This window comes from Anser brachyrhynchus (assembly GCF_964034855.1).
Source record: "Anser brachyrhynchus genome assembly, chromosome: 4".
Classification (NCBI taxonomy): Eukaryota; Metazoa; Chordata; class Aves; order Anseriformes; family Anatidae; genus Anser; species Anser brachyrhynchus.
The window spans coordinates 29,707,419-29,724,313 of NC_137698.1; the positions used below are offsets into that span (position 1 = coordinate 29,707,419).

Below are 16,895 nucleotides of genomic sequence, written 5' to 3' on the forward strand. Positions count from 1 at the left end.
AAAGTGACAAAGATGAGAAAAGAAAGATATATTTTTTCCCTCAATCTAAGCAGGGTAATCCTTTTTCACCTTGGGCCAGAATGAGAAATTTTCAGTCTGTGAGAATGATTATGTAAGGCTGATTAATGAGAGTGTGATTAATTAAAGACAAAAAGGGGGCTTTATTTCATCTGAATAGCCTTCATTGAGGCTCTTTTCTCTGCTTAGTAGTCACGTAAGATCTGGAAGAGTCTAAATGTAGTAGTTCTCAGATTGCACTGGGTGTTACTGAATGAATTGGGAACCATTTTTCCTGCATATGTAGTCTCCAACAAGATGACTAAAATGACTTTCACAAATACTTTTTTTTTTTTAATCCTCTGTTTTGGTTAATTGGTGATGGTTTGTGGAAAACCTACCTTCTGGATAACAAGAAAAGTTTCAAATTATTGCAGTGTAGTCATTCCGAAACCTTCAGGATACAGACAGACACAAGAGAAGCTCTTTCAATTCTGACTGTGTAGGGGTGCTTACTTGAGTCAGCACTGAGGATGCTTTCATGCAGACAGTAACTGATTCATCAATAAAGGGCCTGTGTGGAGTTTGAGTAAGCTGCACTATTTTGACATTTGCCACCAATTATGTGATCAGCATTTGTGGCTGATCAGTAGGAATGTGCTGCAATGTTCAGCAGCGTCTCCTGGATCCCCTTTAGAGACTATTAGGTGTCCTAGACAGTCCCAGAGTCTATGTGGTTGACTCAGAAATTGGGAACAGTGGCAGGGTGGGATGAAAAAGGGAGTACAAATATGTCTCAGGGAGGTAGAGTGATTACATGAGGCTGTAGTTTCAGAGGGATCAACTTATGTGAGAAGAGATGCTCTTGCTTATACGTGGTTCACACTGGATGTGATGTGGAGTGTCTGCTGATGATTATACCTAGGTCATTATGAGCTTGAATTTCTTGATTTTTTTTTTTGTGTGTGTAGTAAAAATAAAATAAATAAATCTTAGTGTTTTCTGGCATCGTATATGGTCAAAACTTTGTTCCAGGCAATTTTACAGTGAGTTTTCCTGCATCCATACTGTATAAATAAAACTGAAGATATCTACCTTTTTTTCTGCCTTTCCAAAGCACAGATAAATATATACTTACATTTATAAAATAACTGTATTCTGTTTCTTCTTGTTGTTGTGTGTTTATTTAGTTCAACAAATGAACACAACAATTTCATCTTAATATATTATGTTAATAAGATGGTGATGGTAGGGGAGAGACCAAATTGATTCCTTTCACATACTGACCATTTCATCACCACATACTGGCTGCTCCTTAACTTTTGTTTTGTAATGTACCCATTCCATTCTTCTTAGAAATGACTTTTTTTTTTTTTTAGTTGATGAACTATTGAAAATCTTATTTATAATCCATTTTAGCTTCAAGCTCATAAGGACATTGTAGGTTTTATGTTTTACTTTCTGTCAGATTTCCAGCATCCATTTGGAAGGGTTTTGACTAGTAGATGTATTAGAGCACTATAAAATCATACTCATTAAACTCTTTAAAATAGTGTAAGGCAGTTAAAACACAGTAGGAAATGAAGATTCTGATCCTTATGAATGGGATTCAGAGAATAGAGTAAGAGAAATGCATTATTTTATTGGGAATATCTCTGTGAAATTTGAAGAAGGCTACAGTTCTATGAAACATTAACATAAACTACAATGATGCAATAAATTTGCTATAAGTAGGGGAACATAAATGATGAAGCTCTGTGGAAAAAAAAAAAGTTTCATCAAGTATGACAGTCCAGGGTGACTTTTTTTCTTTAAAACCTCAGAACTGTGTGTGTTTGCTTCATATTCTACTCAGTCTATTCACTACACATAAGGAGAGAAGGTTCTTTTATTCACGTGGACTTTCATGTCCAAGTGAAACAGCAAGTCTAGTAGATATCAGAGATTCATTTCAAATTGAGGTCAAAGGCATATCTTCAAACTTGTTCCCGTAGTATCCCCAAAGAATGCAGCTAAGCTGACAGTTTCTGGACACTTCCTCAATTGATGGGTCTAAGAAAGCTCTTGACTGACAGAACTGCAATTTTCTGTACTTCTTTCTGACTATGCTGAATTCAGGCTCATGAAAAAAGTTGACCTTTGTGGCAGTAGAATAGAAACAGAGACGAGTCACTATGAAACAGGAAAGAAGAGAGGCAAAAAAACTCCACAGCAGATAAATTAAAAAGGAAAAAATACAACTATTTTAGCTAGTAAAGTACAGAACACTATTAACTATTTGTCTACTTCTGTTGATCTGTATGAATAGATTCAGGCTTCATTTAAAGACAATCAGGAGCAACTTGGAATTTCATATGGTTCAGTTAATGGAGTTATTTTAGAGTTTTGTTTCTGTCCTTGTAAACCTTCATCATCTCTAAGTCCTATAAACAAGGTAAAACTTTGGGCCTAATATAATAAATGCTGGTTTTAGAGTTATTTTCAATTAGGTCAGGATTTCATGTGTAGTTGACTTAATTACAATAATGCGGGCACTGGGGCTTGGCACTGGAGGGCAAATATATTTTTGGTTCAATCTTGATAAGGACAGACTGCCCTCAGCTACAAAAAAAATCGTTTATTTAAATAGCTGCAACAATTGTCTGTCTTGCTGGTGACTGATCGAACTGTGGTTCGATGCAGTGATACTAAAATCCACGTGCATCTTTTCTCTCTGCAGTTTGCTGACTTAGTATTCCCTATCAGCGTTTGTGCTGCTGTGTATGCTCCTCTCCATCACCCAACGGTGCATTCATACTGTGGTGAGAGTAAACACCCTCTGCCCATATTCTTGTCCTGATAAAAACAAGTCTTGACACAAGTTCAGCCATTCCCAGAAAGGATTTTTTGCTGAAAGATGCAAGATTTCTGTTTCGTGTTCTAATGTTAAATTGAAGTAACATAAACTTTATAAAAGTTTATTTGAATGCAGAAAAAAAAAATAGGAGAGAAGCGTTTACTGAACACAATTTCTGTTTAACCTAATACACTCTTGTGTTACTTGCTTGTCTGTGTTTAAGAGGCAGGGAGCTTATGGCAAGGTTTTGTAAAATGTTGACAGTACCAAAATATTTATCGGAGTTCGTTGCTGGCAGATTTTATATTTCTGATTTCATAACATAAAGCAGTTGAATTCCCATTGGTTCAGAGCCTGCCATGATGATATACATTAGTCCTTTAGGACAGTGAATAACCATGAATAATAAGCTTTCTTAATGAGGGAAGAAAGAGACTGCCTTGCTGACAGCATAACTTCCACAAACGAGCACTTGTATACATCAGTGGTGGTAAATGTACCAGTTTCCTGAGATTGATCCTAAAGAGTTAGGAAAAAAATTAGATCACCAGGCACAACTCAGTTCTATTAGAAAAAGCTCCTCTGAGATATGTGAAACCTAGTTCGTTCATTTTGTTCTGCTTTCTATAATAAAGAAATTGTGAGATTGTAGCTGTGAGGTTGTGTTAAGAACATGATGAGAAAGGTTTAAATTCGCTATTTCTCATTTCATTGTAATTCATTTAAACACGGGTCACTGACGCTATGAAATCTGATGTCAGCCTTTCAATGAATAAATAAATAAACTTAAAATGATAATATTAAGCCAGAACATGAAATTAGCAGCAAAGATTTCATCTAATAAATTGAAGCTGCTTCTTTCATTCTCAGTGTTCATGTTGCTGTATACTGCTATGTGTAATATCCTGTTTCAGAGTTTTAGTAACCCACTTACCCAAGTCTACGTTACTGTTCCGTTGTTCCTGAGGACTGCTTCAAAGAGATGTATCCTTGCTGCGGCTGCTTTCCAGGTGTTCTGGGCCTTTCGGAAATGCACCAGGCACACAAGTAAACAACTTTACTTGTTTCTGGGTTCACAACAGCTGCCTATAAGCTTTTTGGTTCCATTCCAAGTTCTTTCAGAAAGGGTGTCAGCCCTGGGCAGTTGCCTCCCACTCTCATCCTCCCACAGATGCTCAGTGCCTGAGCTTCTGCCCTCACCCACCAGCATCTGGCAGTGAAAGCAGCGTGAAGGCAGAGAGACAGCAACAGCAAAAGGTACGGAAAGCCTTGCCCTTGTGCTGGCTGCTCACCACAGAGTGCCCTGGGGGGGATACATCTCAGAGCCCCCTGACAAGTTTCATGTATCTACCAAGTGTGATACTACAACACCAGGAGTGAGAGGGTCTGCACTCTTGTGCAGAGGGTCCTTCCACTTGTGCAGCATGATAGTTTTGCAATTTAAATTGGGAAGAGTAAGGAAGAGATCGACAGGAGTCAGCAGAAGGCAGGATTCGTCCAGCATGTTGAATGCTTTTCATGAGATTTAACAACAAAAATGTTGTTCTCTTGTGTGTTCCAGCACATGAGCTGTCAGCAGCCTTCTGGCTGCTCTGCAAGGACTGTGCCAGCCTTTTTGTGGGTGAAGGACGAAGAGGGTGTGCCTGCATGGTCAGTGACCGTGGCTGCCTGAAGTAGCAGCTGAGAGACAGAACAGATCGGTACACAGATGCGTGAGCTGTTGGCTGCCGTGGCAGCGCTGCCTTTCGCTGCTGCGAGCCCCAGGCCTGCTGCAGGTAGTTGAGCTTCACAGCTTCAGAGCCTGGTTCAGAGTGTGGCTGCTGCTTCTGGAGGAGAAGCGGTGGGTGCCAGATCGAGGTGTGCTCCGGTGAGAGCGGGCAGTAAGGCCTAGGGGTGGCAGCTGCTGCTCTGCCACTGATCTGCTTCCCGCAAAGCATCCTGGAGGACAGACTTTGCTAGGTACAGATTATGGCTGTGTTCACAGAGGGAGTCTGGTGCCATGACTGCTTTCTAAGAACCCTGGGTTTGGTGTGGCAGTGTGGCTTCCTCAGATGCCTTGTTTGTTGTGAAGTTTTTGAGAAAGAAGGCTGTGGGTGAAGATGTGGGGGCACTAGTCTGTGGGGGTACTAGTCTGTGGGGGTAGTGAAGGGACTCTGCCTAATGGGAGAAGACAGGCTTTTAGCTAAAACTGCTGCTACTTGTTCAAAGTGTGATCCCTATTATTTATATATATGTGTAGTATATAAATATATATAATACTACAGTAGTCTATAATATATGTATATATATCATTTATATAAAAATTACATTGTTTGCAGATGCATCTCTGGCATGAAACCATAATGGTAGGTGAAAATAGCTTAAGAAGGTAGCTGCGTGTTCTTCCTGACAGGGATGCGTATCCATCAGTATGTACAATGAAGTGCTCAAAGCCACAGGCAATGAAGCATGGTTTATGTTTATTACTCTATCTATATTAGAAACCTATTAATAACACTGAATATGATGATAGAACTTACCCTCTTTTCCTTATCTATAGAAAATAGGCATATTATAGACTATAGATTATAGTCTTCCTTTTTTGTCCCCCTTCATATTTATAGTATGTGAAAGACAAAGACTGATGTATCCTGAGGGTATACAGTACTATTCCTTGATACATTAAAAATGACCTTTTAAATAAAGGCAGGTTAATTTCTAATGTGTCCTCTCTCTTAAAGGTAGTAGGAACACATTGATCTAGTCAGTATTTAAAATTTCATTTATTACACTTCGTAGATTTATTAAGTTGATTAAATCAGTTTATTTGGATACAATGGTGTATTTTTGTCTCTGTTGTGAATGTTGAATATCCTAGCTAGTCACCTTTTAGTAACACAGAACAACAGCATAATAGGTGAGGAATTTTGGAAACAAGTTCTTTGAAAGGGGAAAATTTCTTAATTTTAAGTATACATATATTTTTAAGTAGGGCATTCTCATATTTAGGTATATATTTTTACTCATATAAACTCTCATTTAAGTCAGTTTTCATTAATTACATGTTTTATACACTATTATATATACATTATCACATGGTATGATATTTTTTTGGTCTTTGTTTGCAAAGCTTACAGCATAGGGAGACGTAAAGTAGTGCTCAGTATATATTTGCTAAACTCTCATCATAGCAGTATCTCTTCCAGTACATCAATTCCAAATGAAGAATGAAGCAAGGAACAAAATTTACATTACCAATTTACCAATTGTACATTTAATGTAAAGTACTGGGGAGATTTAGAGAACACAATAAACTTTGAAATAAATTATTCTGTGATACATTAATCATGATTCGATATTCATAAGAAAGGTGTCAGAACTGGGATTTTGTTTGTTTTCCACAAAATATTGAAAAGTAGAAGGGTGTGAAAATCATTATTAGAAGAGAAAAGGGAGATGGATTCATGTTGCTTTTTCCCAAGAATTGAAAGGAATTGTCCTCAACTGAGACAACTCATTAGCAGTGATAACTGTGGCAGTTTGGTGAACGTTTCCAGTAGTTTTCTTTCCTTTTTTTTTTCCCCATCTGTTTGGTTTTGTTTTGTGGTATTTTGTTTTAATCATTGAAAAAATAGTGAATTGGCACACTACTATTTTACACACCCTTTCACAGAAATAAAAATAGATAAGCAGTGTTTTCCCCACTCTGCAAAGGTTGGTGTTGATGGTGGCTTAGGATCTGAGTAAAAAAGAAGAACATACTTTCACAGCCATTTTCCTTTTTACTTATTGTGTGTAATACTTTCATTGGTTTTAATATAAAGCTTACAGGAGAATGTACATTGAAATTGCTAGTAATGGCTAAAGTTCAAAGAGGTTGGATATTCAGTTTATATGGCCATCTGTCTCAGAGTTCAGATATGTATTTGAATTCCATCCATTTTGTTAATACTATTTGACGGTTTGGGTGCAATAGAGATATTGAAGATTATTTAGCATCAATTTATCAGAGTTGGAAATACAAGCAGCAGTTTAATTCTGCAGAATCAATATCCTAAGCTAAGTAAAGAGTTAATATATAATTTTCTGGTATGGTGTCCTTTTTAGTAAGTAAAATAGCGATTTAACCAACTTGCAGCATGATAATGATTTAACTATATTGTAGCATAAACCACTTCTGAGAAAGCTGGAAAGTTTCAAGGCTAGAAGTTTAGAACCAATTGCTTTACTGCACAGACTAAATTGTGTGTGATTGCTTTGTGGCAAATGTATTCAGTTACCACATTTTTAATCAAGAGTGTGTGCAGTTATTTTACAAAGAGTTTTCTTTAATAAAATGAAGTATTTCATATCTATGATTTGTAAGTTTCACTAAAAAGCTGTGATTAACTTTTTCTTCTTTGCAATTCTGGTTTGAATAGGCATGAGAGTCATCTTAAAGAACAAACCCTGATAAGATAGCTAAATCACAAACACGTATTTTTGTGTGAATGGTTGCAAACTGAAAACATGAGTAAATATTGTTATAAAGAGGTTTTCAATATAACAATTGTTTTGGAAATTCTATGGAAGGACGAGGATAAAACAGTAACACAAAGTACAGATCACATGGAGCATGTACAGGTTACTTTGCTAGAGGATTGACCATAATAAGGTCTTGATTCCCTTATCGAAATGAGGCAAGTGCAACGCTGTAAGGTGGCTGCCATCCATCTGTCACTTCAGAAGGTACAGCTATTCCAGAAGTGCTCCTTACCCAAGGGTTTTAAGAAGCAAATTTGTCATAGGATAAAATAATCCTCTTGTGGATAATAATTTATCAAAAATTTTCAGAAGTAACTGCAATGGAGAGAAGTTAATAGCAAGAAAACTGCAGTGTGCATCAGATTCACGAATGCTCTGGAAATGGGCTAAAAAGTAAAATGACAGAGCTTTCTGAGATTCAGAAAAGCAAATCTAAAATTGAAACTAAAGAACTTACTGTACAGTTAGAAATAAGGAATAACTATTATCTGTTCCACACCCTTCAATTTATCCCTCCTCAACTTTTGAGACAAATCTCAGGCTGATGGAGGACAGCACAGAAGGATCCCATGATACTGATCAGTTTAATGATGAAATGGAAGGTGAAACTCATGGTTAATTAGAGAAATAACGCACCTGAGAAAAAGAAAACACCCTAATTATTTACATGCAATGAGTAGCTGTAAATTGTCTATTTGCATTTATAGGGTATAGCAGGTAATGGCAACTGTTAATAGCTATCTGAGAATTTCAGGTCAGTATTTAGTAGCAAACAAATTATTTACATATAGTAAAAGATATACTAGAGTATTTTAAATTTCTCTATGTACTTTATGCGTAGCTTATGTTTTAAATACATATAGATTATTATGTAAATAGAATTATAAATTATGAAAATACAATATTTTATATTATGAATTTTTACATTCAGAAATATACTAGAGTATGAGAATTACTAGGAAAGGAGTATTTAAAGACAAAAGAAAATGTGCTATTATATAAATGTATGGCGCATTCCTGTCTTCAATTATGATACTTTGAAAAAACTGGGGTTTTATTTCTAAACTATATTAGACTCTGGTTACATTCTGTAGAAATGTGTAATACAAACAGGAGTGTACAGAGAGAGAAACTGGAAAACCCAGAGGTACAACCTGGCCTGTGTTTGAAGATGTAGTAAGTAAATGAACTCATCAGACTTTCAGACATGGTTATGTGAATATAAAAAAGCAATACTCTTCATACCCATATAGTCATATGAAAATAAATATACATACAAATTTATAAAAAGAAGCAGACAAACTTAAGAAGCTAAAGTCCGTCAGTGAATATTAAACAAAATTGCTAGTTGCAATTTCTAGCTTAAGCAGTAAACATACTCGGGAATATTCTAACAAGTCCCTTCTCTCCCTGTTTCTGTACTTACAATTTAATTTAATCATCTACCATTGGTTACCAATTTATTAACAAGTAGTTATTAAAAACGTATTTGCATCTCTTTACAGTTTCACATCCATGCTTAGTGCAAGGGAAGTATTAGAGCAAGTTTTCTGAAAATATAAGGTACATTTTGATTAATAGCTGCTTGATGGCAACTCCTGGTAAAGTAGTTGAAAATTAAAATAAACATACAGAATAAAGAACTTTTAAACAATAGAGTGGTGAAAATATGGGGTGGAACTACATCTTATTTATGCAAGGCCTTAGAAAAAGCTTAATACTTAAATGTTTTCAGAAGACCAAAAGATACCAGATGATACTCAATCTTGGAATCTCTAGAAAATGGCAGACTTCATAACAGCATTAATCAACATGTAAGTGGTTGTCTTATCTTTAAATCCTTTCAAATACATGAGTTGTATTGTAATGCATGGAGCGTATATTTATGTGTGTTACAAGAGGTAGTATCATGTATCTGATATCACTACTTACACAGCCCTAGTAAATTCACTTACACTGCTTTTTGGGTGATGCCTCAGTGATGTGAGAAACTCCAGAAGAAAAATCTCTCTTCTGTAGGGTTCCTATGAAATCGTCAAATATAATGAAATTACATTTATTTTCCAGAATGTTTCTTTCAAAGCTGGCCTCTCTGTTTTCTCTGGCTGTGCAGCAGCTTAATTCAGATCCTAAACTGCAGTCTGTGGTGCCCCTCTCTCCCCACCAATTCCAAAGTTTTCAGAAATACATGTACTATCTGGGAAATGAAAGTAGAACTTTTTTTCCCTCTCCCGAACAGTGATAGCAGAAGAATACAAAAGACTAAAAGTTGCTTGTACTCAAGAGGTCTACAGGAGCTATATTTGTTAAACTCTTATCTTTTAAAAAATTTCTTAAAATCCATATTGTTAATGCTGATTTTCAGCAGTTTCCTATGAGACAAAGTTTTGCATGGTGTTGATTATAACATTTGATACATCAATCATGTTTGACACTGAAATTGCTTAAGCCCATTTACCTCCAGTACTTGTGAAAGATATATAATATCCTGGGCAGTTAATAAAAGCATGCTAAGTAAGTGTATTAATTTATATACTCAGTTGTTGTGATCCGTTGAAAGATTTCTGATAGTTTAAGGCAGAAGATATCCACCATTATTTGAAACACACAGAAACTTTTACTTGAAAATAAAAGTAGTTATATAATAAAAAAACCTCAAAGATAACTACTATGCAAATATGTAATTCATGAAATTAAAATACAGAAGTTATCCAAACAGTGAAACATCACGTTATAATCAGTGAGTAAACAAGATCTAGATCAGTAATGCAAATTTGGGTTCATAAACATGTCACTTAGCCCCAAAAGGGCATGAGATAAGCATCCTTTTAAAACAAAATACCATTTTGCAAGGATATTTCTATGATTGTTTGATAGTATAACCATTAAAAAGAATGTATAAAAGTTCTGTACTTACCATTTATGCGGCAGTCCCAAATGGAAATAAGGATTCAGTTATTTTGGGTATGAGTATGTAGAGGTGACATTGTCTTTCTTTCTGTTCATAAAGCTTTTAAAACTCATGCTAATCTCACATATTTAATTCAGCACCTGAAAATGGAAGTCTTAAAGGGCATATCTTATTTTTTTTGTTGTTGAAATAAGAATAACTATTTTAAGGAGATCTGTGTTTTTGGTAGTATATTTTAACGAAGAAGTAATCACTTACGTTGTGCAAGTTCAATAGAAAAATTATGATACTTTGAAAAAAATGGGGTTTTATTTCTGAAAAAAAAAAACTGCAGACACCCTACCTACTGCTGGGATTTTAGATGGAGTCCATCTTAAAAGGTTGCTTATTTAATTTACATTTTAAGTGTTCATCCAAGTAACAGGCAATGAAGTCAGAGACTGAGCATGTAATAATTTTCTCTTTTTTCTTTTTTTTGGACAAGTACAAAGAAGAAGCCTTTCAGGGTCAAACAATTTTCAAAACTATAAGGCCTTTATTCTTTTACATCACATGAGGCTTAAATGTATGCAGTTTAGATGGGAGTGGTGGGATGTGGCTGCCCTCACCATCTTCTGTGAAATGACTGTTCTCCAACCTAATTTTCATTTCACAGAGAGATATACCAAGAGTGCACAAAAGGGACAAAGGTTCAACTGTGCATAGCTAGCGTTAGCATGCATAGCTGCTAAACTAATCTGATTCTGGCATTGAAAGTTAACAATAAACTTTTTTCAAGACTTTTCAGTAAATACAAATAAAGGGGTGCTTTCTTCAAGATTAAAAGTCAAGGTTCAGGTTTTTTTATTTTTGTTTTATTTATTTATTTTTACTGTAATGGACATAGTGTTCCAGTAGCAGTGGTACTGAGAACTAACACAGAGGCAGTGAAGGAAGATGCCATTCCACAACACACTTGAGTTCTTGGAGTTCTGAAATAATCTCTTCCAGTGTTTCAAGTCAGTGAGCTAGATTTGTTGTAATAATCATGGAACAACTGATTAGCAGTTCTGTTTTGGTGGAAGAATGAAGGGAACCCCAGAAGAAACAGAACTTTTCTACTGTGTCACTTTTTATCATCATTAATATCGAGGTGCTGAACAGCTATATAAGACCAAGCTTTAACTTACTTAAATAAAATATCTGTCTGCATTAGAGCACATTGTCTTTGTTTCAGATCATTCACTACTTAGCTTACCGTGCAAGAGATCTATGAGACATACCTCTACATTAGAAGAGTTGGAAACGTGACTTAAGTGGGAACTTTTAGAACAAGAAAGGCAATTATAACTAAGGAGAAATCTTAAATTTTCTTAATAGGGAGTACCAGAATGAGATTGCTTTTGGTGGAATAAAAGGTATGTGGTGTCAAGATAGTATTGTATATTAATCTTAAGACTGAGGTTGAGTTAGGAGTGAATGACAGCTAGGTGGGCTGGTAAAGTCGGCTGGAATGAGGCAGAAACTGATACTGGTTTAATGAAGGTTGGTTGACTAGCCCCCAAAGAAGGTAGCAGACTCGTGCAGGATCTCATTAGTGAGACTGTGAGTAGAGGTAAGGCAAGAGTCCATTTAATACCAGTGATATCTCCATGGGAATTAATTCTACACAGTCTCTGCCTTCAGATGGATGCGAGGGCTATGCTATATGAGGAATGATACAAGTCAAAATCACAGTTTGTGTAAGAGGATTGCCAGGAGCATGGCTATAAATGATACAGGATAATAAGTGATCCCCAATTTGTTCACATTTTATGCTCTGTTGACTTCCTATGCAAAAGGAAATAGAAAGGCAAGTCTTTAATGTTCTGTACACACACTGGGTTCTCACCGCACTCTTCTGACTTTTTGTACTTATTTCTACATTATTTGTACATATTTCTACATTGGCAAGATAAGTGCATTAGAGGCGAGGTACAAAGGGAAAAAATTAATAAACAGTCATATAAGTCAGTATGCACAGAAGTTGTTCATCTTTATCCTGTATTACAGGACTAAATAATACAGAATAAACAGAATGACTTGCATGTATCTCAAAGTGTTTTCTGTGTTGTCAGTTTAAGATGATAGCTTTAATACAGATGCTGAATATCAATAAGTATTGTCTAGCTCTAATAAGTACGGAAACCACTTGTGAAATGCGTATTTGTAGGTTCAGTGAGAACCACCTAAGGGAAACTCTCTAGCCATATGTATCTATAAAATGTGTGAGTATGATTGTTATAAGCCTTCTGTGGTTGTCATCTTACCTTTGCAGACTTATAATGTCTTTGTTTTTACTCGAAAGGAACTCTGACACAAATTCTCAATAACATTTTCAGCATCTCCTGCAAGGATTTTCTCATACATGTCAGAATATGTTTCTCAGAGCCTTTAACTTTAGCAACAGGTCTGTGCATTCTTTTAGACTGTTGTCTAAAACCTTCCTAATACCAGTACATAATACCTCAGTTTTAGTCCCAGCAGTTCACACCATAAAGGTATCACTGTAGCTGGGTAATGTAGGACTAACTCTGCAAACCAGTCCAGTTTTGTCTCAGAAAATGAAATTTTGTGTTCAGAAGAGGAGAAAATAGTTTCAATAACCTGGTTACAAATATACTACAACTTTTCAGTTAGCGCAAGCTGGTTTGTTAAGGTGACTGCAGGGCGACAAACTTATGGACGTCACACAGATGAAATAGTCAAAATAAATAACTACACATAATTGTATACTTATCATATGCTATGCAAGTGACCAGATAGCTATTGGTATTTACTCTTAAAATCTCCCTTTAAAGTACTAAGTTTTGAAATGCTTAAGTCAACTGTCTGGTTTAATAGATTGTAAACAAGCAAGTATCCTTCTGCTAATTTCTCTTTCCAGAGAACAAGGTTGTATCAACCATTAAAGATGGCCTCTTTCTGTAAAAGAAAAATGATGGCCCTTTTTCTATTCTCTTTGTAACATTTCAGGTGATTTATGAAGGTGAAATACATTGAAGCAGTCTGCAATTTTAAGCTTTGCATAAGAAGAAAAAATGGATGTAAACAGTATTTATTTCTATTTTCAGTGCATCATAATAAAGTTGCATAGGTTTGTTGGAATTGTGTGATTTTTAGTGTTCTTGTACAGATTTCTACAAGGTGCCACTGTTTATGCAAATAACAGTAACTGTTGAACCCCATCTGTACTCACAACTGAAGACACTATGTTGCAGTATTGTGAAATATCTGTTAAGAATTATTGCTAAGTCTCCTCTGGGATGACAATATTTTTCTTTCTACTCCTAACATAGTGGTAGACAGGTATGAAGCCAGATGTGTGTATGAAGCTGTACCAACACCAGCATTTTTAACAAGTACTTCTGAGGACAAACATAATTCACTAAACGTCATTAGCACTAATACAAATGTATTTTATGCAGCTGTCTAAAGTGTCCTATGACCTCATGGTTGTTTAAAATCTCATTTTCTTTTTTTGGGTTTGCTTCTGATGAGTTATAGAGCAGTGGTGCATTTATCATGGCAGTGGTTTTCCTGCTCAGATCGTATGCAACATGATTTGTGGATTTCTGAAACAGGAGCAACCCAAAATCAAAACCAATCAAAGGTTTTCAAATGCTCTACCTTGAATTTTGCACCTGATCACAGTTAATTCTAGGACAAGAATTTGAGGTTTGCTTGATAGGCTGGGAATATTCTTATAATGCTGACACAATATAGAATATATATAGTTTCAATAATGCAATTTAAAAATCCCTTCAGAATATTTGGCAGAAAATACAGAGCTTTGCTTACAGTTTAGACTTCAGTCTGGTAAGATAATAGATACATGATACGTGTTTTATACTAATATCTGTCAGGATGCAAACGGTGCACCAGAGAAGCATATATTTACAAGAAAAAGCTGATGACCATGTCATTGATGATCATCTTTATTGCTTCATTTGAGAAATTTTTTTGAGTCTTTTACCATTGCTTTTCTATTATGCCCTGCCTTTTCTGAGGCTTTTCCATGGCTGTTTGTCTCAACTGATGTCTCATATACCCATACTCATAAGAAAATGACTTGTGCCAATATAATATTTCAGTCTGTCACTGAACTTTTACATTTTATTTTGACAGGAACAGACCTGTAAAGATGTTTATGTGGTGGTCAGCTGTTTTACTTCTTGGATGCATTTTGTTGGGAGCAGACGGGTGGCCAGCCAAGGAAGGATACAACTTTAGGCTCTATCAGCCCCTAGTAAGACTACGCCACAAGGTACTGATTATTCTCTAGCACTTGTGACTCAGGCTTCATGGTCAAAGGTTAAATTATATGCCAGCCTTGTCTTGTTTAGATTTATTGGAGTGGTGTTTAGAAATTAACTTTTTCAGTAACATTCTGCAGAAATATAGACTTGCTTTGACAAGTAAACAGGAGCTGTTTGTATTTGGATGCCCAGAAACCTTTCAAAGAGTGAGATTAGCTCTATTCTAGTTTTACAGACTAGAGATTATGTACGTCAACAGATACTCTCAGAGAGACAGGAAAATTTGTCTCCTAAAGTGACTGTCTGCATCTGCTTAAGGCAATGACTTGTCCCAGTACCCACTGGATTTCAGACCAAGCAGCACCAAGAGAACTGCTTATCAAAGAAGCATAGTGGTGAGGTTAGCTCGTCAACAAAAACTTGCCTCCATGAGGTAGATGTTCACAGTACTAAATTTGAACTCTGGCATGATTACAGTGTTTCCTGCAGTGATTTCCCAGCTACAAGCATTGTATGCCATTCAAATTTTGCCCACCTGCCACACCTTTGTCACAAATCAAGGACTACCAGAACAGTTCTCATCTAAAAGATCCTGGTCTTCTTCTAGCAGCTAAAAGGGAAACTACTGTAGTGGTTTCGTACAGTAACAGGAAAGGAACAGGGCTGTCAAATCTCCATGGGCTGCCTGAAGCTAGCATAGATCTGGTGAACTTTAGTTTCTACTTGGCATGGGACCAATATCTGTGGAACTCTAAGGCCTGTGATCAGGACAACAAAGATCATAAAAAAACCTTTTCCCTCTTCTTCTGAATCTGGATGTTTCATCTAGAAAGTCCAAATTATTGCTAGAAGCTATAAATGTTAGTTTCTATTACTGTTTCAAGATCTGGCTAGTTTAATTTCTCAATATATTTTATAAAATAGCAAGATATTTCCTCTTGGACCTAGGTTTGCAAAAATGATCCAATGTCATGGATCATGTGATTGTATTTCAGCATGTAAGGAGGAGGAACTCATAACTGAAGCCATTGAGAGTTCTGCTCAAACAAGATTAAAATATTTGCCTATTTATTAACCCATTATTGCCTACTGTGTACGTAACATATAGAAAGTTTCTAACAGATGGAAAATAAAATGCAAAAGTTTATATTTTATTATAAAATTTTGTGTCCTCTAGGGGAATGTTGTTCCGTCAGAATACAACAGCCCCTTATCCTGGGGCCTGATGTGTCATGTGCTAAACCGTATAGGCACACAGGTGTTTACGTTGAGTATTTTGCAAAATCAGAAACTTTGTGTTATCAGTTTACCTCCATTTGTCAGTTTTAAACAAAGTAAAACAATACAGGAAAAATACTTTGAAGTCTAGAAGAAATGAGAAACTAGTAGTTTATCTACGGAACGAGCTGTGGGAGAGAGAAATTATATGTAACCCCCCCCCCCCCCCCCCAATGAATATTGTGAAAAGAATCAAGGGCAGCGGATGAGGTATGGTGAACATCATTTCTCAGTTGGTCTGTGAAATCGATATTATATTATATGTGGAACTAATAGTATTGGTGTTCCTTAATAATACTTCTAATCCTCTGATAACTCTCATATAGTATGTGAAATAGGCTGTAATAAGCATTACAAATTTAATTATGGGGTAGATAACACACACGTTCACATATATGTATGTGAACACATATCTCTATATCATTCATGTATGTATATGTCTATATTTCCTCTTTTTAATTTCGTGTTACTTTGTTATGCATATTTCAAAAACACATACAAAATGGAAAGTAAGCATACATACAGAAAAAGCAAATGACGTTCTGTAAGTAGGTTTTGTGTTTTTAAAAGAAATTAAACTTTAGAGGAAAAGAATTGATAGAGGTGAATATAAAAGAAGAGGAAAAATAATAAAAACTTGAGATAAAAGTGTGTTCTGAAAGGCAAAGAAAATATGGGCATTTATTTATTCTGAGGCAATATGTCTAGATGAAAAAAATGTTTAGTATAGTTCTACTTTTGGTATTAGGGATGCATTTTAGTATACAACAATGAGGAATGCAGAACTTTTCTAAAGTCAATTTTTAAAACCACTTCTGGCACAGACACACATTCCAAATATGTAGATAATATTGTAAGGGAGACTTTCTGTTTCAATCAAGCATTTAATATTTCAAATGCTAGATTGTTATGCAAGTAGAATACTTATTACAAATAGAAGATGATAATGAATATCAGCAGAGTCATATTTGCTTTGATCAAGCAATATGTATACAAGTTTAAGAGTGTGCAGATTAAAAAAGATGAGTAATCACTCTTGCTCTTGTAAAGGGGAATTTATTTGACTTGGATGGTATTCCAACCACAGCAACTC

At 35.7% G+C, this 16,895-nt stretch overlaps 1 protein-coding gene and 1 long non-coding RNA gene across 15 annotated transcripts in view; one reads left to right on the forward strand and one right to left on the reverse strand.

Annotated features, from left to right (window-relative positions):
- Positions 1-16,895, forward strand: part of FSTL5 (follistatin like 5) — a 413,457-nt gene that overhangs the window by 139,535 nt on the left and 257,027 nt on the right. For 13 of the 14 annotated variants that reach the window (XM_080590013.1, XM_080590014.1, XM_080590003.1 and 10 more), the window contains one exon: positions 14,394-14,532. In XM_080590013.1, coding sequence (XP_080446139.1) covers positions 14,410-14,532 — 123 coding nt within the window. In that variant the 5' untranslated portion in view covers positions 14,394-14,409. Of the gene's footprint in view, positions 1-9,103; positions 9,151-14,393; positions 14,533-16,895 lie in introns of those variants that run through there. The other variant, XM_080590010.1, reaches the window with a different exon arrangement.
- LOC308194299 lies at positions 4,152-14,366 on the reverse strand. The gene is made up of 3 exons (XR_013950424.1): positions 10,254-14,366; positions 9,292-9,360; positions 4,152-7,972 (listed from the first exon to the last, which is right to left on the reverse strand). It is a non-coding gene; the product is annotated as an uncharacterized lncRNA (long non-coding RNA).